Source organism: Cetorhinus maximus, chromosome 26 (genome assembly GCF_964194155.1).
Source record: "Cetorhinus maximus chromosome 26, sCetMax3.hap1.1, whole genome shotgun sequence".
Classification (NCBI taxonomy): Eukaryota; Metazoa; Chordata; class Chondrichthyes; order Lamniformes; family Cetorhinidae; genus Cetorhinus; species Cetorhinus maximus.
This window is the reverse complement of record NC_135904.1, coordinates 14,912,134-14,934,245: the sequence shown is the minus strand read 5'-3', so window position 1 is coordinate 14,934,245 and position 22,112 is coordinate 14,912,134. Positions and strand designations below refer to the sequence as shown.

Here is a 22,112-nt window from a genome sequence, read left to right as displayed (position 1 = left end):
TGCCATTTTCTTATTCCCCATTATAAATTCCCCTGACTTCCCTTGTAATAGAACCACATTTGTCTTTGCTCATCTTTTCTTTTACATAGCTATAGAAGCTTTTACAGTCTGTTTTTGTTTCTCTTTAGTTTACTCTCATTCTGTTTTCCCTTTCTTAATCTTTTTCTTGGTCCTCCTTTACAGAATTCTAAAATGTTCCCAATTCTCAGGCTTACCAATTTTTTTTGCCAACTTTATGTGCCTCTTCCTTTGACCTGATACAAACCTTGACTTTTTTTCAAATTAGCCATGATTGGAACGGAGATAGACAGATCTTTAATCAGTAAGGGAATTGAGGGTTATGGGGAAAAGGGCGGAAAGCGCAGTTGAGGATTATCAGATCAGCCACGATCTCATTGAATGGTGGAGCAGACTCGGGCCAAACATCCTATGCCTGCTCCTACGTCCTATGGCCTTTCCTTGCTGGGTTTTTGTGCACTAAAGGAATGTATTTTTGTTGTAAACTATATTAGTTGTTTAACTGTTGGCCATTGCTTGTCTATCGTCATACCTTTTCACATAGTTTCCCAGTCTACCAGAGCCAGTTTGCCTCTCATCATCTTTGTTTCCTTAGTTTAGATTAAGACCCTCATCTCTGATTGAACTACATCAGTTTCAAACAATGTGAAATTTCTATCATCATATGGTCACTTTTTTTCTAAAGGCTCCTTTACAACAAGATTATTATTTAGCCCTTCATTGCACAATACTAGATCTAAAAGAGCCCATTCCATAATTGGTTCCTCAACGCACTGCTCTAGAAAACCATCTTGCATAAATCAGTCGGGAATGTTCTTTTTCTCTCTCGAGTCAGGGGAGTGGCTCTAATGCACAACAGTCAGGTAACCTTGGGAGGCCATCTTTTCCAGGCTTTTTGTGTCCAGTTTTAAAAAATAAAATGAGTTTGAAGGTCAGAATATGACCTGCCAGCACTGGGCATAACTTAGTTTTCTTATCCTTCACAACAAGTAGACTAGTTGGAATGCAATTTGCACAACAAGCCTCAATGAAACACTGGTTAGAACTAGGTGGAATACTGTTTTCAATTCTAAGCACCACACTGTGGAAAGGATGTCATACTAGAATGGTACCAAGGGTGACGGACTTTATCTGGAGAAGCTGAGGTTGTCGTCAGCAGCGAAAATTAAGAACATCTTTGAAAGTTGTTTAAAGTGATGAATGGCTTTGATAGGGTAAAGAAGGAGAAATTATTCCCAGTGATATAAGGATCAGTAGTCAAAGGACACAGATTCAGGGTAATCAGTAAAAGAACCGGAGATGACATGAAACACCTTTTTTTGCACAGCAAATTGGCATGATTGGGATACATCCTGAAAGGCTGGTAGAAGCAGATTCAATAGTAACGATCAAGAGGGGGAACAAAATTACAAGCCAAGGGAAAAGAGCAGGGTAGTGGGATTAATTGGATAACTCTTTCAAAGAGCTAGCGCAAGCATGATGGGCTGAATCCATGCCTCCTGTGCTCAACTGAAATTATAATGATAACGAAGTCAGTTGAGCGTGTTTATGTAGCTAACATCTTTGCCACTAGATTATTGAATTTTAGTGATCTCACTGAGCAAAAGAGCTTGATTATGTAGTAAGCATATATTGCGTAAGCGTATTGTATATACTGGGCTTGTAATTGGAATGTTAAGCAAGCAGCTGATATAACAGGGGCATCAGTGCCAGCCTCAATGCTTTATATTAGCTTCTATTCCTTATTCTGAAAATTACAACATTAATTAAATTATGGTTTGCAATATTATCACTGCCCAAGGATATAATTGCTCAAATCACATGATGCATCCTGGACACTCGATACTTTGATTTGAAGCAGTATTAATGCCACTAAGTGCCAGCTCCATTGTATTTCCAAAGAATCAACTTGAAGTGTCAGACCTGAAGGTTCCGTGTTTTAACTGCTTTAATAAATCTACAGTACCTTAAATTGGAAGCAGGGATCTTTAGCTTATTAAATTATAAAACACAGTCCATTCTTTGTCCACATTTAAATACATTGGTCATTTCAAGAAATATTACAATGGAAATCATACTAACTGCATTTATGGGAGTTCTTTTGAGCCTTGCTGTCACTTGCACGTTGTTGGCACCTGTGGCTTGTGCTCTTTATTAATGCTTCTGAAAGAAATCCTGTAACCCTTTGGTAAAGTCCAGTGCATTGCTTTATAGAATGAATAGTCCAGTGCATTGCTTTATAGAATGAATAGTCCAGTGCATTGCTTTATAGAATGAATAGTCCAGTGCATTGCTTTATAGAATGAATAGTCCAGTGCATTGCTTTATAGAATGAATAGTCCAGTGCATTGCTTTATAGAATGAATAGTCCAGTGCATTGCTTTATAGAATGAATAGTCCAGTGCATTGCCTTATAGAATGAATAGTCAACTTTTGAAGTCTTGACTCCAACTGGATTTGTGACTACTTGTACAGATTGTGATTATTTATAATGGTTAACCAATGTCAATCAATAAATTATGTGGCTCATCACTGCTTAACATCAATACTGCTTCTCCAAATGTCAGAAGTAATCTGAAAGCAGCGAAGCCATGAAATTTTGTGTGTCTATTGCTTAATGTATAATTTCAACCATTTAAATGATCTCAAGTCTATGAAACACAAGCCATTCAGCCCAATTGGCCTATGCTGATGTTTGTTTCAACAAACCGCCTCCAATCACTCTTCACCTAACCCTATCAACATATCCTAATCCCCCCTCCTGCATGTTTTGATCTAGCATCCCCTAAAATGAATTGACACTATTTGCCTAAACTACACCATGTGGTAGAGAGCTCCACATTCTCACCACTCTCTGGACAAAGAAGTTTCTCCTGAATTCCCGATTTAAGTTATTTATCTGTATAGTATCAGCCTACTACCCTTTATTTATTTGTGATGGTTAAAGTTGTATTGCTCTCACGTGGTTTCAGACATCTCTAGATCTCCAGCCTTGCTCTGTGTTAAGCGTTTCAGTCCTGCCAGGCTGTCTCACAGACTATTCAAGCAACATCCTCACGAAATCATATCTTATAGATAATGTCCTAGATACTACCATCACCATCCCTGGGTATGCCCTCCCCCATCAGCAGGACAGGCACAGCAGAGGTGGGGGCACAGGTCGGGAGGGAGTTGCTCCGGGATTCCTCAACACGACTCCGGACCCCATGAAGTCTCATGGCATCCGGTCAAACATGGGCAAGGAAACCTCCTGCTGATTACCACGTACCCCCCTCCCTCAGCTGATGAATCAGCACTCCTCCACACCGGACACCACTTGGAGGAAGCACTGAGGGTGGCAAGGTGCAGAATGTACTCTGGGTGGGGAACTTCAATGTCCATCACCAAGAGTGGCTTGGTAGCACCACTACTGACCGAGCTGGCCAGGTCCTAAATGACATAGCTGCTAGTCAGGGTCTACGGCAGGTGGCGAGCAAAAAACATACTTGACCTCATCCTCACCGACTTGTCTGCCTTAGTTGCATTTGTTCATGACAATATCGGTGGGAGTGACCACCACGCAGTCGTGGAGACAAAGTCCTGCCTTCACTTTGAGGATACCCTCCATCTTGTGTGGCACTACCACTGTACTAAATGGGATAGATTTCAAACAGATCTAGCGACTCAAGACTGATCATCCATGAGGCGCTGTGGACCAGCAGCAGCAGAATTGTACTCAAATACAATCAGTAACCTCATCGCCTGGCATATCCCCCACTCTACCATTACCATCAAGCCAGGGATCAATCCTGGTTCAATGAAGAGTGCAGGAGGGCATGCCAGGAGCAGCACCAGGCATACCTAAAAATGAGGTGTCAACCTGGTGAAGCTATAAAACAGGGCTACTTGTGTGCCAAACAGCATAAGCAGCAAGTGATAGACAGCTAAGCAATCTCACAACCAACTGATCAGATCTAAGCTCTGCAGTCCTGCCACATCCAGTCATGAATGGTGGTGGACAGTGTGTGCCATCTACAAGATGCACTGCAGGAATTCACCAAAGCTCCTTAGACAGCACCTTCCAAACCCATGACCATTACCACCTAGAAGGACAAGGGCAGCAGATAGATGGGAACATCACCACCTGGAAGTTCCCCTCCAAATCACTCACCATCCTGACTTGGAAATATATCGCTGTTCCTTCGCTGTCCTTGGGTCAAAATCCTGGAACTCCCTTCCTAACAGCACTGTGGGTGTACCTACACCACATGGACCGCCACGGTTCAAGGCAACTCACCATCACCTCCTCGGGGGCAACTAGGGATGTGCAATAAATGCTGGCCCAGCCAGCAAGGCCCAGAACCCGTGAATAATAAAAATAAGTCCTCCCCTGAGGGAGCCTCTGTTCACCTCTCTAGTTTCTTGATCCATGTACCACGTCCCTATTCAAGCTCGTTAATACTTTCTGCCCCATTACTTCATTGAGCACCCAACCTTTCTCCTCAGCCCCATGCTGGCTGATACTGCAAATAGTTCCCCCTCCTTGGGCACTGGCCCCCTTCCTCTCATAAACTGATATGATCAATCCTTTTTTTAAAATAAAGCTTCATCTCTCAGTTCCCATTAGCTACTTCTCCATATTCAACCACCTTTCCTCTCCTGACATCTTGATGTTCCCTCCCAGGTGCCCATTTATTTAACTCTGAATCCTTCCTCCCCTCCCACCATAGCAAAACATCCTTAACTAGTCTCAACATTTTCTGTTGATGGTGCGTAATCTGATCTCATCTTCCTCGGCATGGACCTTCAAGTAGATTGATGACACCCCGTCCTTTAACACAGCGCCCCCCCTTATCCGGCCTCCTGAGACTGTGTGCTTACTTGGTTCAGTTCTTGCCTATCCGATGGTATCTTCGCTTGACACCTCAGTATCACCTCTAGTTCTCTAAGGACCTTGCCTTGCCACCCCTGCCCAACAAATGTTGGAGTCAACTCCCAAAGGTGCAGGTGGTTGCTGCTGCGATCCACCGCCAGTCTTAACCCTTCCAGAATATCTCTTCTACCAATCTGCATGTTTGCTATCTAGTCCTAGATGAACAATTGCACTGTCCAGCTAAACATGTGGAAGACCAAAGCCTTTGTCTTTAGTCCCTAGACATTGTGCACATTTGCCATTGACTCTCACCCCCCCCAACCCAGGCCTGTTCAAAAGCTTGCCATCCTGTTTAACCCCAAGTTCAGATTCCAGCCGCGTAACATCACCTGCTTTTGCTCCTACCTCAGTTCGCCACTTGCTGAAGCCCTCATCCAGTCCCTTTTTTTGTTTGCCCCACCAAATTCAATAACTCCAATGCCCTCCTGGTTTGCCTTCTGTCCTGCATCCTCAAGATATGTTGTCCAGATGCTATCCTGCCTTGTTAGTTAACCCATCACCATGTTTATGCTGAGTTCTAATGTCTCCTGGTTTCCCCCAAAACCTTAAATTTAATGTTCTTATCTATGTGTTTAGATTCTTTTGAGATTTCCCTCCTGTCCCTAACTTCCTTTAGCTTTAGAACTTCCTTCACTACTGCCCTCACCCAACATCATCTCTTCTGATTCTAAACCTCAATCTTTCCTGTAACCCTGTCTCCCAAGGGCACCCCCAACCCCATGCCCAAACTGATAGCTATTGCACATTGGAATTCCCTCCATAACCCCCCCCCCCCCCCCCCCCCCCCCCCTACTTCTCTATCCTCTTAAACTTGATCAAACAGTTGGGTTTTTGCTCACCTCTCAAACTTCTTTAACTATCATTTTCCTCACCCTCCTGTGAAAATCCTTGGAATGTTTTTCTATATTGAAGCAATGTATAAATGCTTATAATGACAATACAGAAATGGACAGCTCAGCCCAACCAGTCAGTGTTGGTGCTGAGTTTTTCCAGGTATTTTTACTTTTGTTTTTGATTTCCAGCATCCGCAGTTTTTTGCTTTTATCTTAGTGTTGGTGTTTATCCCTCCGTGCCCATCCTGTCCTATCAGCCCTTTCTTTATTCCACTCCCTTCCTACAAATCCCAGTCTAAACTATTGTTAAAAGTTAACATGATTTCACTTTCCTTCACTTAACTCCTGGTAGTGAATTCCAGTCTCTCAACCCTCTGTGCATTTAAAAAAAAAGAATATTTCTGCTACTTTCTCCTAAATAACTTGCATTTAATTTCATATCTAGACCACTCAACCACTAGAAGCTTTGTGTACATGGGTAGGGCCATGGCTCAGTAACACTTGCTATTGAGTCAGAGTGTGTGCATTCAGCTGCCAGTCCCCCACTTCAAGGCTTGGGTGTGTAATCTAGGCTAACAGTTCAGTGCAGCACTGAGAGTGTTCTGCACTGTCATAGGTGCAGGTTTTTAAATGAGAGATTAATAAAGATCTGTATGCTCTCTCAGGTGGATGTAAAAGATTCCATGTACTTTTTTTTAAAAAAAGGGCAGGGCCAGTTCTCTATGTCCTGGCCAACAGTTATCTCTAAACAAACATCACTGAAATAGATGACCTAATCATTTACTTCACTGCTGTTAGTGGGACCCTGCTGTGCAAAACTTGGCTTGTCATGTTTTCATTCATTATAACAATGACTGCATTCCAATAGTATTTCATTGGCCGTGAAGTACTGAGTTGCCTGAGGTTGTGAAAGGTGTTACAAAATGCAAGTTCCTCATTACTCTGTCCTGTAGTAATGAGCTGCCCAAAGGCAGGTCCCCTGCTGATCTCTCCACACCTCGTTGTCCTGTGTTTTCCTCTTCAGTTGCTGCTAAGAGCCTCCCATTTTCAATTTCAATGAGCATTATGACCAGGGAAAAGAATACAAGTTGGTTTCCTGTTGCCTTCCTCACGCACTTAAAGGAAATACAAGTCCTCTTCCTGAAGGATCCTCCGCCCGTAAGCAGCCCATGTCCATTCCACTATCACTGCTGAAATTTTGCTGGTTCTGCTGTTGAGCTTGGCTTGTAGTCCTGAGCATGGGACCTTTACCTGAGCCAGGGGGTTTCACAAAAGGACAAAGACAACCACCCCATGAGGTCTCAAATGAACCTGCTACCCTGACTCTGCCCTATTCCTTCATAATTTTAAACACCAGTCAAATTTCTCCATGATCTACTTTTTCTAATATAAACCACCCTAGTTTTTTACCAAGTGTTTCTTCATATTTGCATTTCCCCATACTAAGCAACATTCTCATGAATCTGTACCACATCCTGTTGCCTCAAAATCCCTCTTATTGTGTAGAAAACATAACTGTAGACGGTATGTGTTATGTTCCAATATCATCTTAAGGCTTTACACAGATTCACCATTATATCTTGACACATCTGGTCAATACCTGCTGCGCGAAAACTCAGTATTACATTAGCTGATTTATGGCCTTATCCACTTGAAGTGCTGCTTTGTGCCTGCAACAAGAGACAGTTGAAAGGGAAACCCTCTTCAGTTTGTTCATTACTGAATGATCTAACTCAATATTTTGCCACTGGGGAAAAGCCATAATATTAATTTCTTTGAGTCTGCAGACGGACTTGAAGCTCCCAGCTGCCTTACCTACATTGTGTGATAAAGTTGAGTGCTGTGCCTGGATTTTTTTCATAGTGTTTCTTTTTCAGGTCACATGACATGGTATTCGGACCTGCCAATTTGGGAGAAGATGCAGTTAAAAATTTTCGGACTAAACATCGTTGTAATTCCTGCTGTGGGAGACTCAAACTTCCTGGTAAGATCTACGTAGGAGTGTTTCCTAATTTCACTCTTGAAAGGTCTGGCTCCAATTTTTAAACTATGCCCCCCCTAGTCCGACACTCCCCAAATAGCAGAAGTAGTTCAACACAAGAACAGAAAATGCTGGAAAAACTCAGGCCTAACAGCAACTTTGGAGAATAAAAAAGAGTTAACGTTTCGAGTCCATTTTACTCTTCAGAACTAAAAAGAAGTAAAAATGTAATGAAATTTATACTGTTTAGAGGAGGGTGGAGCGGGTGAAGCTGGATAGAAGGCCAATGATAGGTGGAGGCAAAGGAGAGATTGCCAGAGATGTCATGGACAAAAAGACAAAGGGGTGTTAACGATAGTGGTACTGGTTAGAGGAGGTGCTGATGGTGGCATTAAGGTCAGAAAGCAGAATGTGATAATCGCAGGGCAAGGGTAAGCACTCTGGAAAGAACAACATGAACAAATGACAGATGGCCCTTGTGGGAGTGGGGTGGAGGGATGGGAAAAAAGGTGGGGATAAAAGTGAAAATAAATGGATTTTAAAAAAAAATGAAAATGAACACTGAAAGAAGGGGATAAAAAGGGGGTGAGGATGGAGGAGAGAGTTCATGGTCTGAAGTTGTTGAACTCTCAATGTTAAGTCCAGAAGGCTGTAAGGTGCCTTAAGTATCCACTTCCATAATAATGGATTCTAGCAGTTTCCCTATGGCAGATGTTAGGATAACTGGCCTAAAACTTCCTGCTTTGTCTCCCTCTTCTTGAACAAAAGTGTTACATTTGCTATTTTCCAATCCACTGGGATTCTTCCAGAATCTAAGGAGTTTTGGAAGATTATAATCAATGGTCAGCACTGTCTGAAAGCAAAACCACGAACAAGCCCACCGACTCTCTCAGCTACCTTGACTACACCTCCTCACACTCTGCTTCCCGTAACGACACCATTCCATTCTCCCAGTTTCTCTGTCTCCATCACATCTGTTCTAATGATGCTCCCTTCCACAGTGGCACTTCTGGCATGTCTTCCTTTTTCATTGGCCAAGGATTACCCCCCTCCCCACTGTGCTAGACAGTGTCCTCAACCATTTCCTGCACTTCTACCCTCACCCTTCTCCCTCCCAGAACCATGATGGGGTTCCTCTTGTTCTCCCTTTCCATGCCACCAGCTTCCGTATTCAAAGGGTTATCCTCTGCCATTTCTGCCAACTCCAGCACCAAACGCATCTTCCTCTCCCCTCGTCTGTCAGCATTCTGAAGGGCTGTTCCCTCTGTGACATCCTGCTCCACTCCTCTTATCACCCTTAGCATGTCATCTCCTTCCCACAGCACCTTCCCATTTAATCGCAATAGGCATAACACCTGCCCTTTTACCTCCTCCGTCCTCACCATCCAAGGCCCAAAACACTCCTTCCAGGTGAAGCAGCAATTTACTTGCACTACTTTCAGTTTTAGTCCACTGTGTTTGCACTCTCAATGTGGTCTCCTCTACACTGCGGAGACTAACGCAGACTGGTTGGCCCCTTTGCAGAGCACCATCACTCCGTCCACAAGCATGACCCTGACGTTCCTGTTTCTTGTCAGTTTAATTCATCATCCGGCTTTCAAGCCCACATTTCTATCCTTGGCCTGCTGTAGGAAATATGGAAGCACAAATGAATCAGAGGCCACCTGTTGACATGAATACAGAATTGGGCATGAGGTAGGAAACAGTAGGGCTAATAGGTATGTACTCCACTTGACAGGATGTGACTGGTATTCCCCAGGAATCTGTACCCAGGCCTCAGCTCCTCACTGTATTTATCAATGACTTGGGGAAAGTAATAAATGACATTTATCTAAGTTTGCAAATCACACTAATAGTACAGATAGGAATAAAAGGTTGCAAAGGAACATTAGACTAATAGATCGAACAAAACTGGCAGAGAGAGTTTAACATGGGGAAGTCAGGTCATCTGCTTTGGATCTAAGAAAGATAGGTTAGAATATTTTCTAAATGACAGGAGCTAAGGACTATGGAGGAACAGAGATTTAAGGGTCCAAGTATAGAAATCACAGACTGGTAGAAAAAATATATTAAGCTAATGAAATGTTAGCCTTCACCTCAAGTTGGGTGGAATACAAAAAGTGAAAGTTATGCTATAATTATGCTCTGGTTCTTCCACATCTGGAACACTGCATTCAGTTCTAAACATGCACCTCTGGAAGGGTATACTGGCTTTAGAGGAGGCCACAAGAGAACATACACCTGAATTACCCAGAGCTAAAAGAGTTAAATTTTGGGGACTATTTGCATCGACGAGGCTTGTATTCCTTTGACTATAGAAAATTGAGGTGTTTAAGATGTTTAATGGAATTGATATGGTCAATACAGAACATCTCCAGCTGCTTCCACAAACAATGAATTACTTTCCAGTTGAGTGGCTTCTGATGACAAACACACAAGCTGTTTTACACAAAACACAGAAATGATCGAGTTTCTGTTGCTTTCGATGGATATTAACTGGAAGGGGAAAGGCTGGCTAGGACAGCAGACAGTAGCAGATCTCCTCCCCTCTCAATTGTTTTAACACCAGCAAAAAAAAGACAATGAGAGAATCTATTTAATTTACCTTGCCTTGGCACACAATGAAAACGTAATGTCTCATTTTCTGTGCTTGATTTAGATATCAAGCGAAACGATTATACACCAGACAAAGTGATGGTTTCTCAAGAGGGTGTAGAAGTTGCAATCCAGTCTGGCAGTGGTACCAAAGATGTAAGAAATTCTATACGCTTGATGATTTAGGAGAACGGTACGGGGGAAGTTCCCTCAAGCTAGCTTGAAATTGCCTGAAGTCGCCTCTGTTGCTGTATCTGAAGGAATTTTGTGGATGGGACTTGGAAAATCTAACCTTGGATGGTGCATCGCGTTGAAGGGGTAAAGAATGCTGTGACCTACCTGTAGTCTTATGTAATGCATTGACAGTACAACCTAAATGTTAACTGGCTATTTTGTACTTGTCTTGACCTGTTGAGAATTGCAGCAAAGACATGAGCAGCAGATGCTGACAATGTTAATGACCTGTAGCAATGCACAGCAGAAAAGAAAAGGTACACTTAGGAGCAATCTATGTGCAAAGCAAACTTAATTGAACAGTGTCAAAATTTTAAACAAAGTCACATGTCCAATTTTAAGTCTTCACACATTTTAAACTTTTTTTTATCAATTTATTAAGTAAAGCCATGTAAACTGGTAAAACTCAACTGCATGAGGTGCAAATTATGTTTATTTAAACCAAGAGTTACCTTGCAGAAAAATACCCAATAACATGTTATGTTTTTCTGACAATCAGACAAGTTTTAAAAGGCCTATCAATAATAAATATGCTAAATATCTGATCATTGTCTAGCCAGCACTGTCAAAAGAATATTCTGGTGACCTGATTTTTAATGAATTTCAATTGTGTAGACACTTTGGTGTAATGCTAGTATTTGTGGTACATGCAGATTGAACTTAAAAGAAAAAGTATTGAAATCCTTGTAAATATGGTAATGGGCAGATTGCAATCTATCTTTATGCAAATAAATGAGACCGTAATCTGTTGAATTGTCAACATGATAAAGCCACGTGTCTACCTTTAAATATTTATGTAAATGGTGGCATTGAGGCATCTTTTCTATGTTACAAAAAGAGGTACTATTGTCATTTTTAAAAAGGGTGTTTATATGAACTGTATAATTTTTAATCTAATGTATCTTATAGATACTGTTCCTAAGGCACGAAATACAACTTGTAATAAAATAAGATGGCGGTTTTACATAGGCTGGATGTTGAAAGACGAGAGTTAATGGGATCATGCTGCATAAATTTTGTACATTTAATCTAATAAAAGATTTTTGAAATAAATGTTGTGTGCTCTATGTCCCAGCCTTTAGTTCACATGTGAAGGACTTTTGTAAGAGCTATTCAAATAAATGATTGATGGACAGATATAATAGCCTATGATATTTGAACAAAGCCCAATGAAATTCATTATCAATGGTTCCTGGTGTATAAATACCAACTGTGACTTCCTATTTACCAAATTACTGGGTTAATGTCACTAGCAATTACCAGCAGGTGTACGTTAGTAGGTCACGTTCCAAAGAGAAGAGAGATTATGTACCCACACAAATAATGGAAAATCTCTTAAACTTGAAGTTGCTGGATAACATTCGTAAGTGGAAGGAGCAGATTATAACCAGAAAATCTCTAGCAATGACTTCCTCCTTTTGGCACCCTTCTTTCCCCCATCCACCACCACCTTTTTTTCCTCATCTATATAACTCTTGGTGACGCCATTCACAAACATTAGATATGAGGTCAGAGGGGCAGATTCTATGGGGTATCTTAAAAGAAGCAAGCAAGATAGAGAGGCAGAGGTGTAAGAAGGTGAAGAGGGTACTCCCTCCAATCCAGCAACTCCCACATAGGCCAGTTGAAGAGGAGAAGTTACAATCCCCAATCACACGGCGACCACAGAGACTCAGGCTTCTTTTAACCGGTTTTATTCAAGCATAAGCAAGGGAGCTGCAATCATTCCTAAGAATGAAGACCCAGTTCCCAGATTGATTACATTTCATTACTTTTGTATTTTTTCTTATCACAATACATTTGAGTACATTTGAATACATCCAATCGGTAACCGACACACAGGTACCATGTTAAAACTATCCTACTGCGTAAGTAAAGATGTGATTTTGCTAACCAATTGTTCTAAAGGGTGTATACATAATTATATTATCCAATCAAAGTTAAAACACGTACGCAGAGACGTTGATTCTCACAACTCGTGTGTTTCATCAAAGCCCCCTCTTTGTTTTTGTATGTCCTCCCATATCTAAGATAAAACCATCTGCCCCTTCCCTATGTGAGAGGGGAGTACACGTAATCTATTTTATGCCCTGCTTGTGTCTTCAGCCTGACTCTCAAGGCTGTGCAATGTTCATCTGGTAATTGTCAACTCTTAATGTGCATGTCTGCCTGGAGATTTTAAGTGTTCTTCAGTAAATTCTTAGTGTTCTCTTTTAGCATTTTTAATTTTCCCCTAACAAAGGGAATTCCAGAGCTTGGGGCCTAGGCAACTGAAGGCACGACTACCATTGAAGGAGTAATTATAATTGGGAATGCACAAGAGTGCAGGTATCTCAGATTGTGGGGTTGGAGAGAATTTTAAAATCAAGACGTTGCTTTACTGGGAGCCAGTACAGGTCAGTGAGCACAGGGACGATAGGGGAATGGGCATTGCTGAGAGTTAAGACAGGAGCAGCAAAGTTTTGGACGATCTGTTTTATGGTGGGTAGAATGGGAGAGCAGCCAGGAATGTGCTGGAATAGTCAAGTGCAGAGGAGATGGAGGAGGGTTTCAGCAGCAGATGAGTTGAGACAGATGAAGTTGAGTGATGTTAGGAAGGTGGGAATAGGTTGTCTTAGTGATGGTTGGAAACTCATCTCAGGATCAAGCATTAATACCAAGATTGTGAATAGACTGACTTAATCTCAGACAGTGACAGGGAGATGGAGTTGGCAGCTAGGGATTGGAGATTGGAGCAAGGACTGAAAGCAATGGCTTCAGTCTTTGCCATCTTTAATTATCAGTAACCTCTTCCGCTCCTACAACCTCCCCCTCAAACTGCCCATTCCTCTGACTCTTGACCTCTTGTGAATGTCAGAGCTGCCGAGTTTTTTTTAAGCACTTTCTGTTTCTATTTCAGATCTCTAGGATCTGCAGTATTTTGCTTTTATTTATCCTATTAGAAATTCACCTGACCAAAGCTTATACTTCAGCTGTGGCCTAAAACACATGATCTGGCCATTATGGCATTGCTGTTTATGGGATCTTGCTGTGTGCAAATTGATTGCTGCTGCTTTGGGAAGCCTGAAGGTGCTAGTTAAAGGCAAATCTTTAAAACATTTAACCAAACGACCTATTTTTGGATGGTGGTTATGTCACTTTCATGGTGGTCCGAGTGTAATTCGAAAGATTGTCCAGTGTGTGCTCGGCGGGGGAAAGGGTCAGTGGCCGGAGGCTGGTCCCCGGGTCACCGCCTCCTGTTTCATGTTGAATGAATCACAAAGTGAGGTCCCGGTGACGCTGCCCCGGTTTGTGCCCGGGCCAAAGGAGAGAGAGAGAGACCGGACAGGGACTGAGTGACCGGATAGGGGCCGAGTGACTCCGGCCCTGGTTGTATCCGCCTCCCTGGGAATGACGTGCTCGGGGCGGTGTCTTCGCTGCGGAGGCTGCGGCTGCGGCTTCGATCCGGAATTGCTCCAGTCGGAGAGCGAGCGAAGGTTAGCGGAGGAATTAGCGGAAAGCGGCAGCGCTGTGGGCGATTTGCCGATGGCGGTGGAAGTGACAATCGAATATTGGTAAGTAAAGTGTTTAAAGCGCCCAAGCCTCTGGGTGAACTCAGTCCCGGTGTCCACCCAAAGCCGGGGACAGGTCAGTGTCCCAGAGACTGACCAGCAGCTGCTCAGTCCCGGTGTCCACCCAAAGCCGGGGACAGGTCAGTGTCCCAGAGACTGACCAGCAGCTGCTCAGTCCCGGTGTCCACCCAAAGCCGGGGACAGGTCAGTGTCCCAGAGACTGACCAGCAGCTGCTCAGTCCCGGTGTCCACCCAAAGCCGGGGACAGGTCAGTGTCCCAGAGACTGACCAGCAGCTGCTCAGTCCCGGTGTCCACCCAAAGCCGGAGACAGGTCAGTGTCCCAGAGACTGACCAGCAGCTGCTCAGTCCCGGTGTCCACCCAAAGACGGGGACAGGTCAGTGTCCCAGAGACTGACCAGCAGCTGCTCAGTCCCGGTGTCCACCCAAAGCCGGGGACAGGTCAGTGTCCCAGAGACTGACCAGCAGCTGCTCAGTCCCGGTGTCCACCCAAAGGCCGGGGACAGGTCAGTGTCTCAGAGACTGACCAGCAGCTGCTCAGTCCCGGTGTCCACCCAAAGGCCGGGGACAGGTCAGTGTCTCAGAGACTGACCAGCAGCTGCTCAGTCCCGGTGTCCACCCAAACGGGACAGGTCAGTGTCCCAGAGACTGACCAGCAGCTGCTCAGTCCCGGTGTCCACCCAAAGCCGGGGACAGGTCAGTGTCCCAGAGACTGACCAGCAGCTGCTCAGTCCCGGTGTCCACCCAAACTGAGGACAGGTCAGTGTCCCAGAGACTGACCAGCAGCTGCTCAGTCCCGGTGTCCACCCAAAGCCGGGGACAGGTCAGTGTCCCAGAGACTGACCAGCAGCTGCTCAGTCCCGGTGTCCACCCAAAGCCGGGGACAGGTCAGTGTCTCAGAGACTGACCAGCAGCTGCATTTTAGTTTAGCCAGTTTCTGTGTTAGTTTGACAGCGATGACTGAATCTTCACTCAACTTCAGTGCGAGAGGAGCCGGCATTTCTGGCTGAAATTGAACTTCTTTAATCCTGAAATTGACAAGAATTTGAGTTTTCAGGTGGGGCAAAACCCCAGATTTAAATCGAGTTTGGGTCACAGGAGAATTTCAGTAGATGATCAGCGCAGATCGATAGGAGATCGAACCGGGTTCGATAAACACCAACGAAGGATCCCTAAACCAGTAGCAACTTTAAAAGAAATAAATAGAAACAAACACAAAATGTTGGGAATATGCAAAGAAAAAAGGATTAAGCCGTTTGGTAGAACATTCCCTGCTGAAAGATCAAACATCAAACTTCTTGATATTTAGGGTTTCCAGGATTTGTGGTTTAATTTTTCAACATAAAAGTATTAAAATGCTTGAGGCGGATTCCCAGCCTGCAAAGCCGATCAATCAGTTTCCCAGAGGGAGAGGCGCTGTACAGTGAAAGTTTAACAATCTTTGTGAATCTCTCCCCAGTTCTGGATGAGGATTCCTGGCCCATTTCCTGACCCTAGCAGAAGAAATCACGGAACAGGTTCCTGGTGTCAAGGTTACGGGTTTCATTGGCCAGACAGGTAAGTGAGTCAGTGCGTGAAACATCTTAACAAGAACTTGTTCAGACTTCAGCCGAAGATTGCAGCTGTGATGATGCAGAAACTTCCAGGCCAAAACTTTGTGATAATGTTTTACTGTTATTGTTTCCTTTGCAAACCTTTCCGCCTGGCTGCCTCTGATTCATGTATCTTTCTCACCAGCCGACCCCATAACCAGCAAAGTGGTTTGGCATATTCTACAATATCTTAACTTCCTTGTGAAATTTAGTGATTATCACATTTCCACCAAAAAATTGGCTGACAATTTCCTGTCTCATTAACCCAGTGGGCAGCCCTTGAGAGGCTCCGAGTGGAGGCTTCCCTCTCTCACTGGTACCTGTACTGTTGCCACATTGTTTCTTTCCCATGTTTACAGGTGAGGTCATTCTAACAGCAGCTTTTCCAAAGGGCCCATCAATTCCCATCATGTTCAAACTCCACATCTGTGGCTCTGTTTGGCAATGGGAGTGGCATCCTTCCCCGGGCTAGCTGACTGTTAAACAGCTCCCTGAAATACATTTGAATTGGTGTGCGGCAGGTATTGCTGGGGTTAGTATAATGCCTGATCCTATTTTTCTTTCTGTCGCAGGAAGTTTTGAGGTTTCAATTAACAACCAGCTGGTTTTCTCGAAGTTGGAATCACATGGGTTTCCTTATCATAGAGATGTGAGTCAACACTATAAAATGTATTTTATTCAGAACCAAGACTAGAAGAATAAGATTGGACAGTCATGATATTCACCAATAGCATCTTTGGACCCAATGCCTTGCTCACTCACCACTCTGAGGAATACTCCATTATCTATCACACAATAAAACTGCTGCTGGGGGTTCCTGAAGAGGGATGTGAGACTTGATACCCTGTGTCAGAGAACAAATTCACGACAGAAGGCAGGAGAAACCATAACTTTTCAATGTTGAGATGAGATGATTGAACAACTTAAAAGACAGTAAAATGGGAAGATTGGTCAGTTTTTGAGCTGTGGGTAGTACAAGCGAAAGCCCAGAAATCATTTAAGAAAAACTTGGGTGCCAGAATCCGAGTGGTGTAAGATGTTTCTGGTCAGATGAACTCCTCCTTTGTCAGTATATATCAGGAAAACCTGAACATGGATCCTGTCTACACTTCAAACTGCAGCATTGAAAGAATAAAGATAAAAACAAAAAACTGCGGATGCTGGAAATCCAAAACAAAAACAGAATTACCTGGAAAAACTCAACAGCTCTGGCAGCAGCTGCCAGACCTGCTGAGTTTTTCCAGGTAATTCAGTTTTTGTTTTGAAAGAATAGACCCTTTGTGTAAATAACATATCAGAAACATTAAGGCAAAAACATCTCTCCCAGAGCAGTTAGAGAAATAAAATATCACTTTTTAGCATTGATAGCACTGAACAAAAGTCAGTAACTATTGGAGAATTCTTTCTGGATTAAATTAATATGATCCTGAGTGCTTGAAGCATAGTTTCAATTGACGTCCCCCCCATGGTGAACATTAACAAGACAGTGTATCTCAGGTGGAGCTGGAAGAGTTTGCTTTACCTTGTCAAACATAAGTACATTGTGGGTCAGTCTGGGAGTGGTAGGGCTGGGATATAGGCTGGATTGTGGGAAGGGAGGGGAGCTTGCAGTGACTGTAGTAATGCTGAAATACTGCCATTGTACAGGGTGCCTGCACTTTTATTACTTATTCATGCTTGTGTTTTAAATCTTGGTTAATTTCCATCAGATCATTAAAGCAGTAAAGTCAGCTAAAGAAGAAGGTCTTGTGAAGAAGGTTACTTACCAGGAACAGAAGAAGGCCTGTATCATCATTTAGCGGAAACCAAACGATGAGCAAAGAACCCTGATATAATTTGACAGTTTTCAACCAATGAAGCATTAGTCTGTTCATGACTGTTTTCCCCAAAAGTTATCGGTGAAGACATGAGGAAACATCAGAAGATGTGCTTCCCTGATTTGGAATCTGCTACAAATTTTTCAGGTGTTGCGTAGAGAATGACTGGTATAATATTGTTACAATTAAATTGGATTTATCTAATCTTTCTCATCCTGTTCCCATGTTAAGTACCACACAAAATATCACAAGTCAGCAGCCCAGCCCACTTCAGCTCCAGAAACAAACTGTAGGTGTTGCACTCAGCCTATTGAGACAGACGTTCCAGGCTCCATCTCAGTCCCGAGTAGCTCCCTCGAGCTCAGTGGTGACGTGAATCTGTCAAATTGCACTCGCTCTTAAAACTGATGTCAGGAGGCTGTAATGGGGAAGTGCTCAATGATGTTACCGGCATGTTATGCCTGTGATGCAAAGCCTCCCTTTTAAGCTGTCCTCATGTACAAAGGAGAGTGTGGCCTTTTTGTCGGTGTCTATGTGATCACTTTGAGATTGAGAGCTGAGTGGACGAATGTTGCTCATTAGCCATCTCATGGCAAACGTTGTGTGAGCTGTGCTGGTGAAAATGTCATGTCTGAGGAGCCACTGAGCAGATGTATTCATCCAAAAGTCAGGTTCCTGTTTATGTACCTGTGAACGAGCATTTCCAACAAAGCAATGGCTCGAAATGCTGGCCCACCTTTCGCATTACTCTTGATATGGTGTATGCTGTTAAACATCCTGTAATATCCAGCATGAGGGGCAGAATCGAAGTACTTTTATATCTGATGAATTTTGTTTTTCTTCCTGGATTAGACCTTCTCCAAACAAAATAAATGTTACTTTCATTTCAAAGACTGTTCTTTCTGATTAGGAAACTTAAAATAGGATGTAATAGACTGTGGCAAATATTCAACCACTCACTATGGAAATGGATTCCTGACTGGGTAAAAGTCTTGAAGCTGAGGGCTGTAGCCCAGGTTTATCATATAGATCTCAGCTGGTGCAGATACCAGGAACTGCCTTGTTTCTACATCTGTACAACGCACGACGAGGCTTTTCACACAGCTGGACAGTAAGAAGTAAACTTTGTCTCCAGAACTAAATATTTGAGTTTTATGAGTTTAAAAACAAAACTGATCGCTCCTGAAGCACAGTCCACAGATTTCTCCCACCATAGAAATGCAAGTTGTTTTGACACTGATCAGATGAACAAATAAATGGTCAAAAACCTTCCCTTATCAGACAAAGTAGCCCCTTGTACCCCATTCCCCATTCCACTTTTGGGGGACAAAATAAAGGAGTGAAAAGACCTGTCAAATTCCTGTTTGAAGGACAGCAGAAAATCATAGTCAAAGAGGTCTGCAGCACAGAAAAAGGCCCTTCAGCCCATCGGTGTTAAATCAATGTGAATTGTAAGCTTTGGTGGTTTGCTCCTCACTTTTGTATTTTATAGTTGGCCCCAAATTCTCCAATCCTCATGTAGCTCAGATAACATGTTCATCTGAATAGAATCCATTCCCTTAATTATTTTCTACATCTCAAATCATATCTCCTATGTTTTTCCCTGGACAAAGCCTCACTTCCTTAAGCCTATCCCAATATTTTGGAGCCCAAAGGCTGCTTGTAGGCTTATTTTGGTCACCCTTCTCTGGGGCCTGAAGATCCTCACAACCTGGACACTGTGTTCTAAATACAGACAGATGTGGCCTTGTACAACACAAGTTCCTTCTGTGATATTGCATGTCCTGGCTATAGACCCTGTCATGCCCAATACAGGCATGAAGATATTACAAACTTTAAAGCTATTTTTTTTTAATGCACACAAACATTTAAGATGGCCTCAGCATACCATGTGACTTCTTTGGCATTTGAATTGTTAGACAGTAGAGTCTGCGGCCAAGACCTGATTAACTATGGACCCGAGTGAAGGAATATCTCAGCCACTTGCGATTCACATGCCTCATTGGTTAAGAATGGGCCAAACCTACAGGCTTTGCAGACAATTCATCTCCATGTTGGGCCTATAGAGGGTGCGTCTGGGGAATTGATAATGGAAAGTAGGGAGATGGCAGATGAATTAAACAGGTATTTTGCTTCGGTCTTCACTATAGAGGACGCAAGAAATATTCCAGGAATAGCTGTAAATCAGGAAATGGAAGGGAGGGAGGAACTCGGGGAAAATTACAATTGCCAGGGAAGTGGTATTGAGCAAATTGTTGGGGCTGTGGGCTGACAAATCCCCAGGTCCAGGTGGACTTCACCCCAAGGTCTTGAAAGAAGTGACTAGTGAGATAGTTGATGTGTTGGTTTTAATTTTCCAAAATTCCCTAGATTCAGGGAAGGTTCCATTAGATTGGAAATAGCTAAAGTAACTCCCTTATTCAAAAAGGGAGGGAGACAGAAATCAGGAAACTACAGGCCAGTTAGCTTAGCAACTGTCATAGGGAAAATGTTAAAAGCTACTATTAAAGACATTATAGCAGGGCACATAGAAAAATTCAAGGCAATCAGGCAGAGTCAACATGGTTTTGTAAGAGGGAAATCATGTTTAACCAATTTATTGGAGTTCTTTGAAGGAGTCACATGTGTTGTGGATAAAGGGGAACCGGTGGATGTACTGTACTTAGATTTCCAGAAGGCATTTGATAAAATGCCATATCAAAGGTTATTGCAGAAAATAAAAGCTCATGGCATAGAGGGTAACATATTGGCATGGATAAAAGATTGGTTGGCTAACAGGAAGCAGAGAGTTGGCATAAATGGGTCTTTTTCAGGTTGGCAAGATGTAACGAGTGGTGTGCCACAGGGATCAGTGCTGGGATCGCAACTGTTTACAATTTATATAAATGACTTGGATGAAGGAATTGAAGGAATGGTTGCTAAATTTGCTGATAACACAAAGATAGGTAGGAAAGCAAGTTGTGAAGAGGACATAAGGAGGCTACAAAAAGATATAGATAGGTTAAGTGAGTGGGCAAAGATCTGGCAAATGGAGTATAATGTGGCAAAATGTGAAATTGTCCATTTTGGCAGGAAGGATAGAAAGCATATTATCTAAATGGTGAGAGATTGCAGAGCTCTGAGATTCAGAGAGATCTGGGTATCCTAGTGCATGAATCATAAAAGGTTAGTATGCAGGTACAGCAGGTAATTAGGAAAGCTAATAGAAAGTTATCGTTTATTGTGAGGGGAATTGATTACAAAAGTAGAGAGGTTATGCTTCAGTTGTACAGGGCATTGGTGAGACCAATGTACAGTACTGGTCACCATATTTAAGAAAGGATGTAAATGCATTGGAAGCAGTTCAGAGAAGGTTTACCAGACTAATACCAGGAATGGGTGGGTTGTCTTATGAGGAAAGGTTGGACAGATTAGGTTTGTATCCACCAGAGTTTAGAAGAGTAAAAGGCAACTTAACCTTTAAGATCCTGAGGGGTCTTGACAGGGTGGATGTGGAGAGGATGTTTCCTCTTGTGAGAGAATCTAGAACTAGGGGGTCACTGTTTAAAAATAAGGGATCGCCCATTTAAGACAGAGATGAAGAGAATTTTTTTTCTTGGAGGGTTGAGAGTCTTTGGAACTCTCTTCCTCAAAAGGCAGTGGAAGCAGAGTCTTTGAATATTTTTAAGACAGAGCTGGATAGATTCTTGATTAACAAGGGGGTGAAAGGTTATTGGGGGTAGGCAGGAATTTGGCGTTGAGGTTACATGATCTTATTGACTGGCGGAGCAGGGTCGAGGGGCCAAGTGGCCTCCTCCTGCTCCTAATTCATGTGTTCGTATGTTTCACCAGGGACATTGAAGCTCAATGGGTGCCAGACAAACATGAAATGGGTCTCATCGACCTTTCATTGTGTTGTTATGGCTCCTCATCCCAAACACAAAGGCCTTGAGGTTGCCTGAAACTCTCAGGATGTGAAAAGCCACAACATATGATGTTGACCGGTCTAACATACCAACTAATTTGGAAAAGGATTTGGACTTGTCACAGGTCACATGAATAAGGCAGCCATGTTTGTTACCTGCTTTTAAAAATATAACAGCAGAAGTTGTTCTGAGACAGATCCCATCAGAAACACCATCTAACCAGCTACAAGACAACTACACAGCCAAGGCATACAGCTATATCTTGAAAGTGGGAGAAGGGGTCTTCCCCTCCCAACCTGTTCCAATTTCAAGCTCACCTGAGAACCAACCTCTCCTGGTAATTCAACTACAGAAAGCCTCTCAGTTTACTGAAAATCCTCCACTTTTACCAGACCTCCATTCCAGCTAAAGTAGCAATTCATCTAAGCAGCTATATGCCTGCTATGGAAGAGTCTGAAATAATTCCAGATTGTAATCATATTAACTTTTTCTCCATCTGTATCTGATCTTTGTGTGTTTGATAGTGTGTGCAAGATGTCAGTTCAAACCTCTGGACAAGTGCGTGCTAATAAATAATCTTTATTTTTAAATTCCCAAAAGCTTGCTGCTGGAAAGCATTTAAATTGGGACAAATCAATCCGAGGGGAAGAACCTC

At 43.0% G+C, this 22,112-nt stretch overlaps 1 protein-coding gene and 1 long non-coding RNA gene across 7 annotated transcripts in view; both read left to right on the top strand.

Moving 5' to 3' along the window:
• Window positions 1-11,626, top strand: part of trpm7 (transient receptor potential cation channel, subfamily M, member 7) — a 140,157-nt gene extending 128,531 nt beyond the window's left edge. For all 5 annotated transcript variants that reach the window (XM_078530188.1, XM_078530186.1, XM_078530187.1 and 2 more), the window contains 2 exons: window positions 7,641-7,747; window positions 10,404-11,626. In XM_078530188.1, the coding sequence (XP_078386314.1) occupies window positions 7,641-7,747; window positions 10,404-10,525 (229 nt within the window). In that variant the 3' untranslated portion in view covers window positions 10,526-11,626. The remainder of the gene's footprint in view (window positions 1-7,640; window positions 7,748-10,403) is intronic.
• A 2,259-nt stretch (window positions 11,627-13,885) lies between these two features.
• Window positions 13,886-22,112, top strand: LOC144668307 (uncharacterized). 2 transcript variants are annotated; one of them, XR_013573473.1, is made up of 5 exons: window positions 13,886-14,127; window positions 15,603-15,700; window positions 16,308-16,384; window positions 17,445-17,699; window positions 21,384-22,112. It is a non-coding gene; the product is annotated as an uncharacterized LOC144668307 (long non-coding RNA). The 2 variants fall into 2 exon arrangements; XR_013573472.1 differs by lacking the exon at window positions 21,384-22,112 and having other exon boundaries at window positions 17,445-18,443.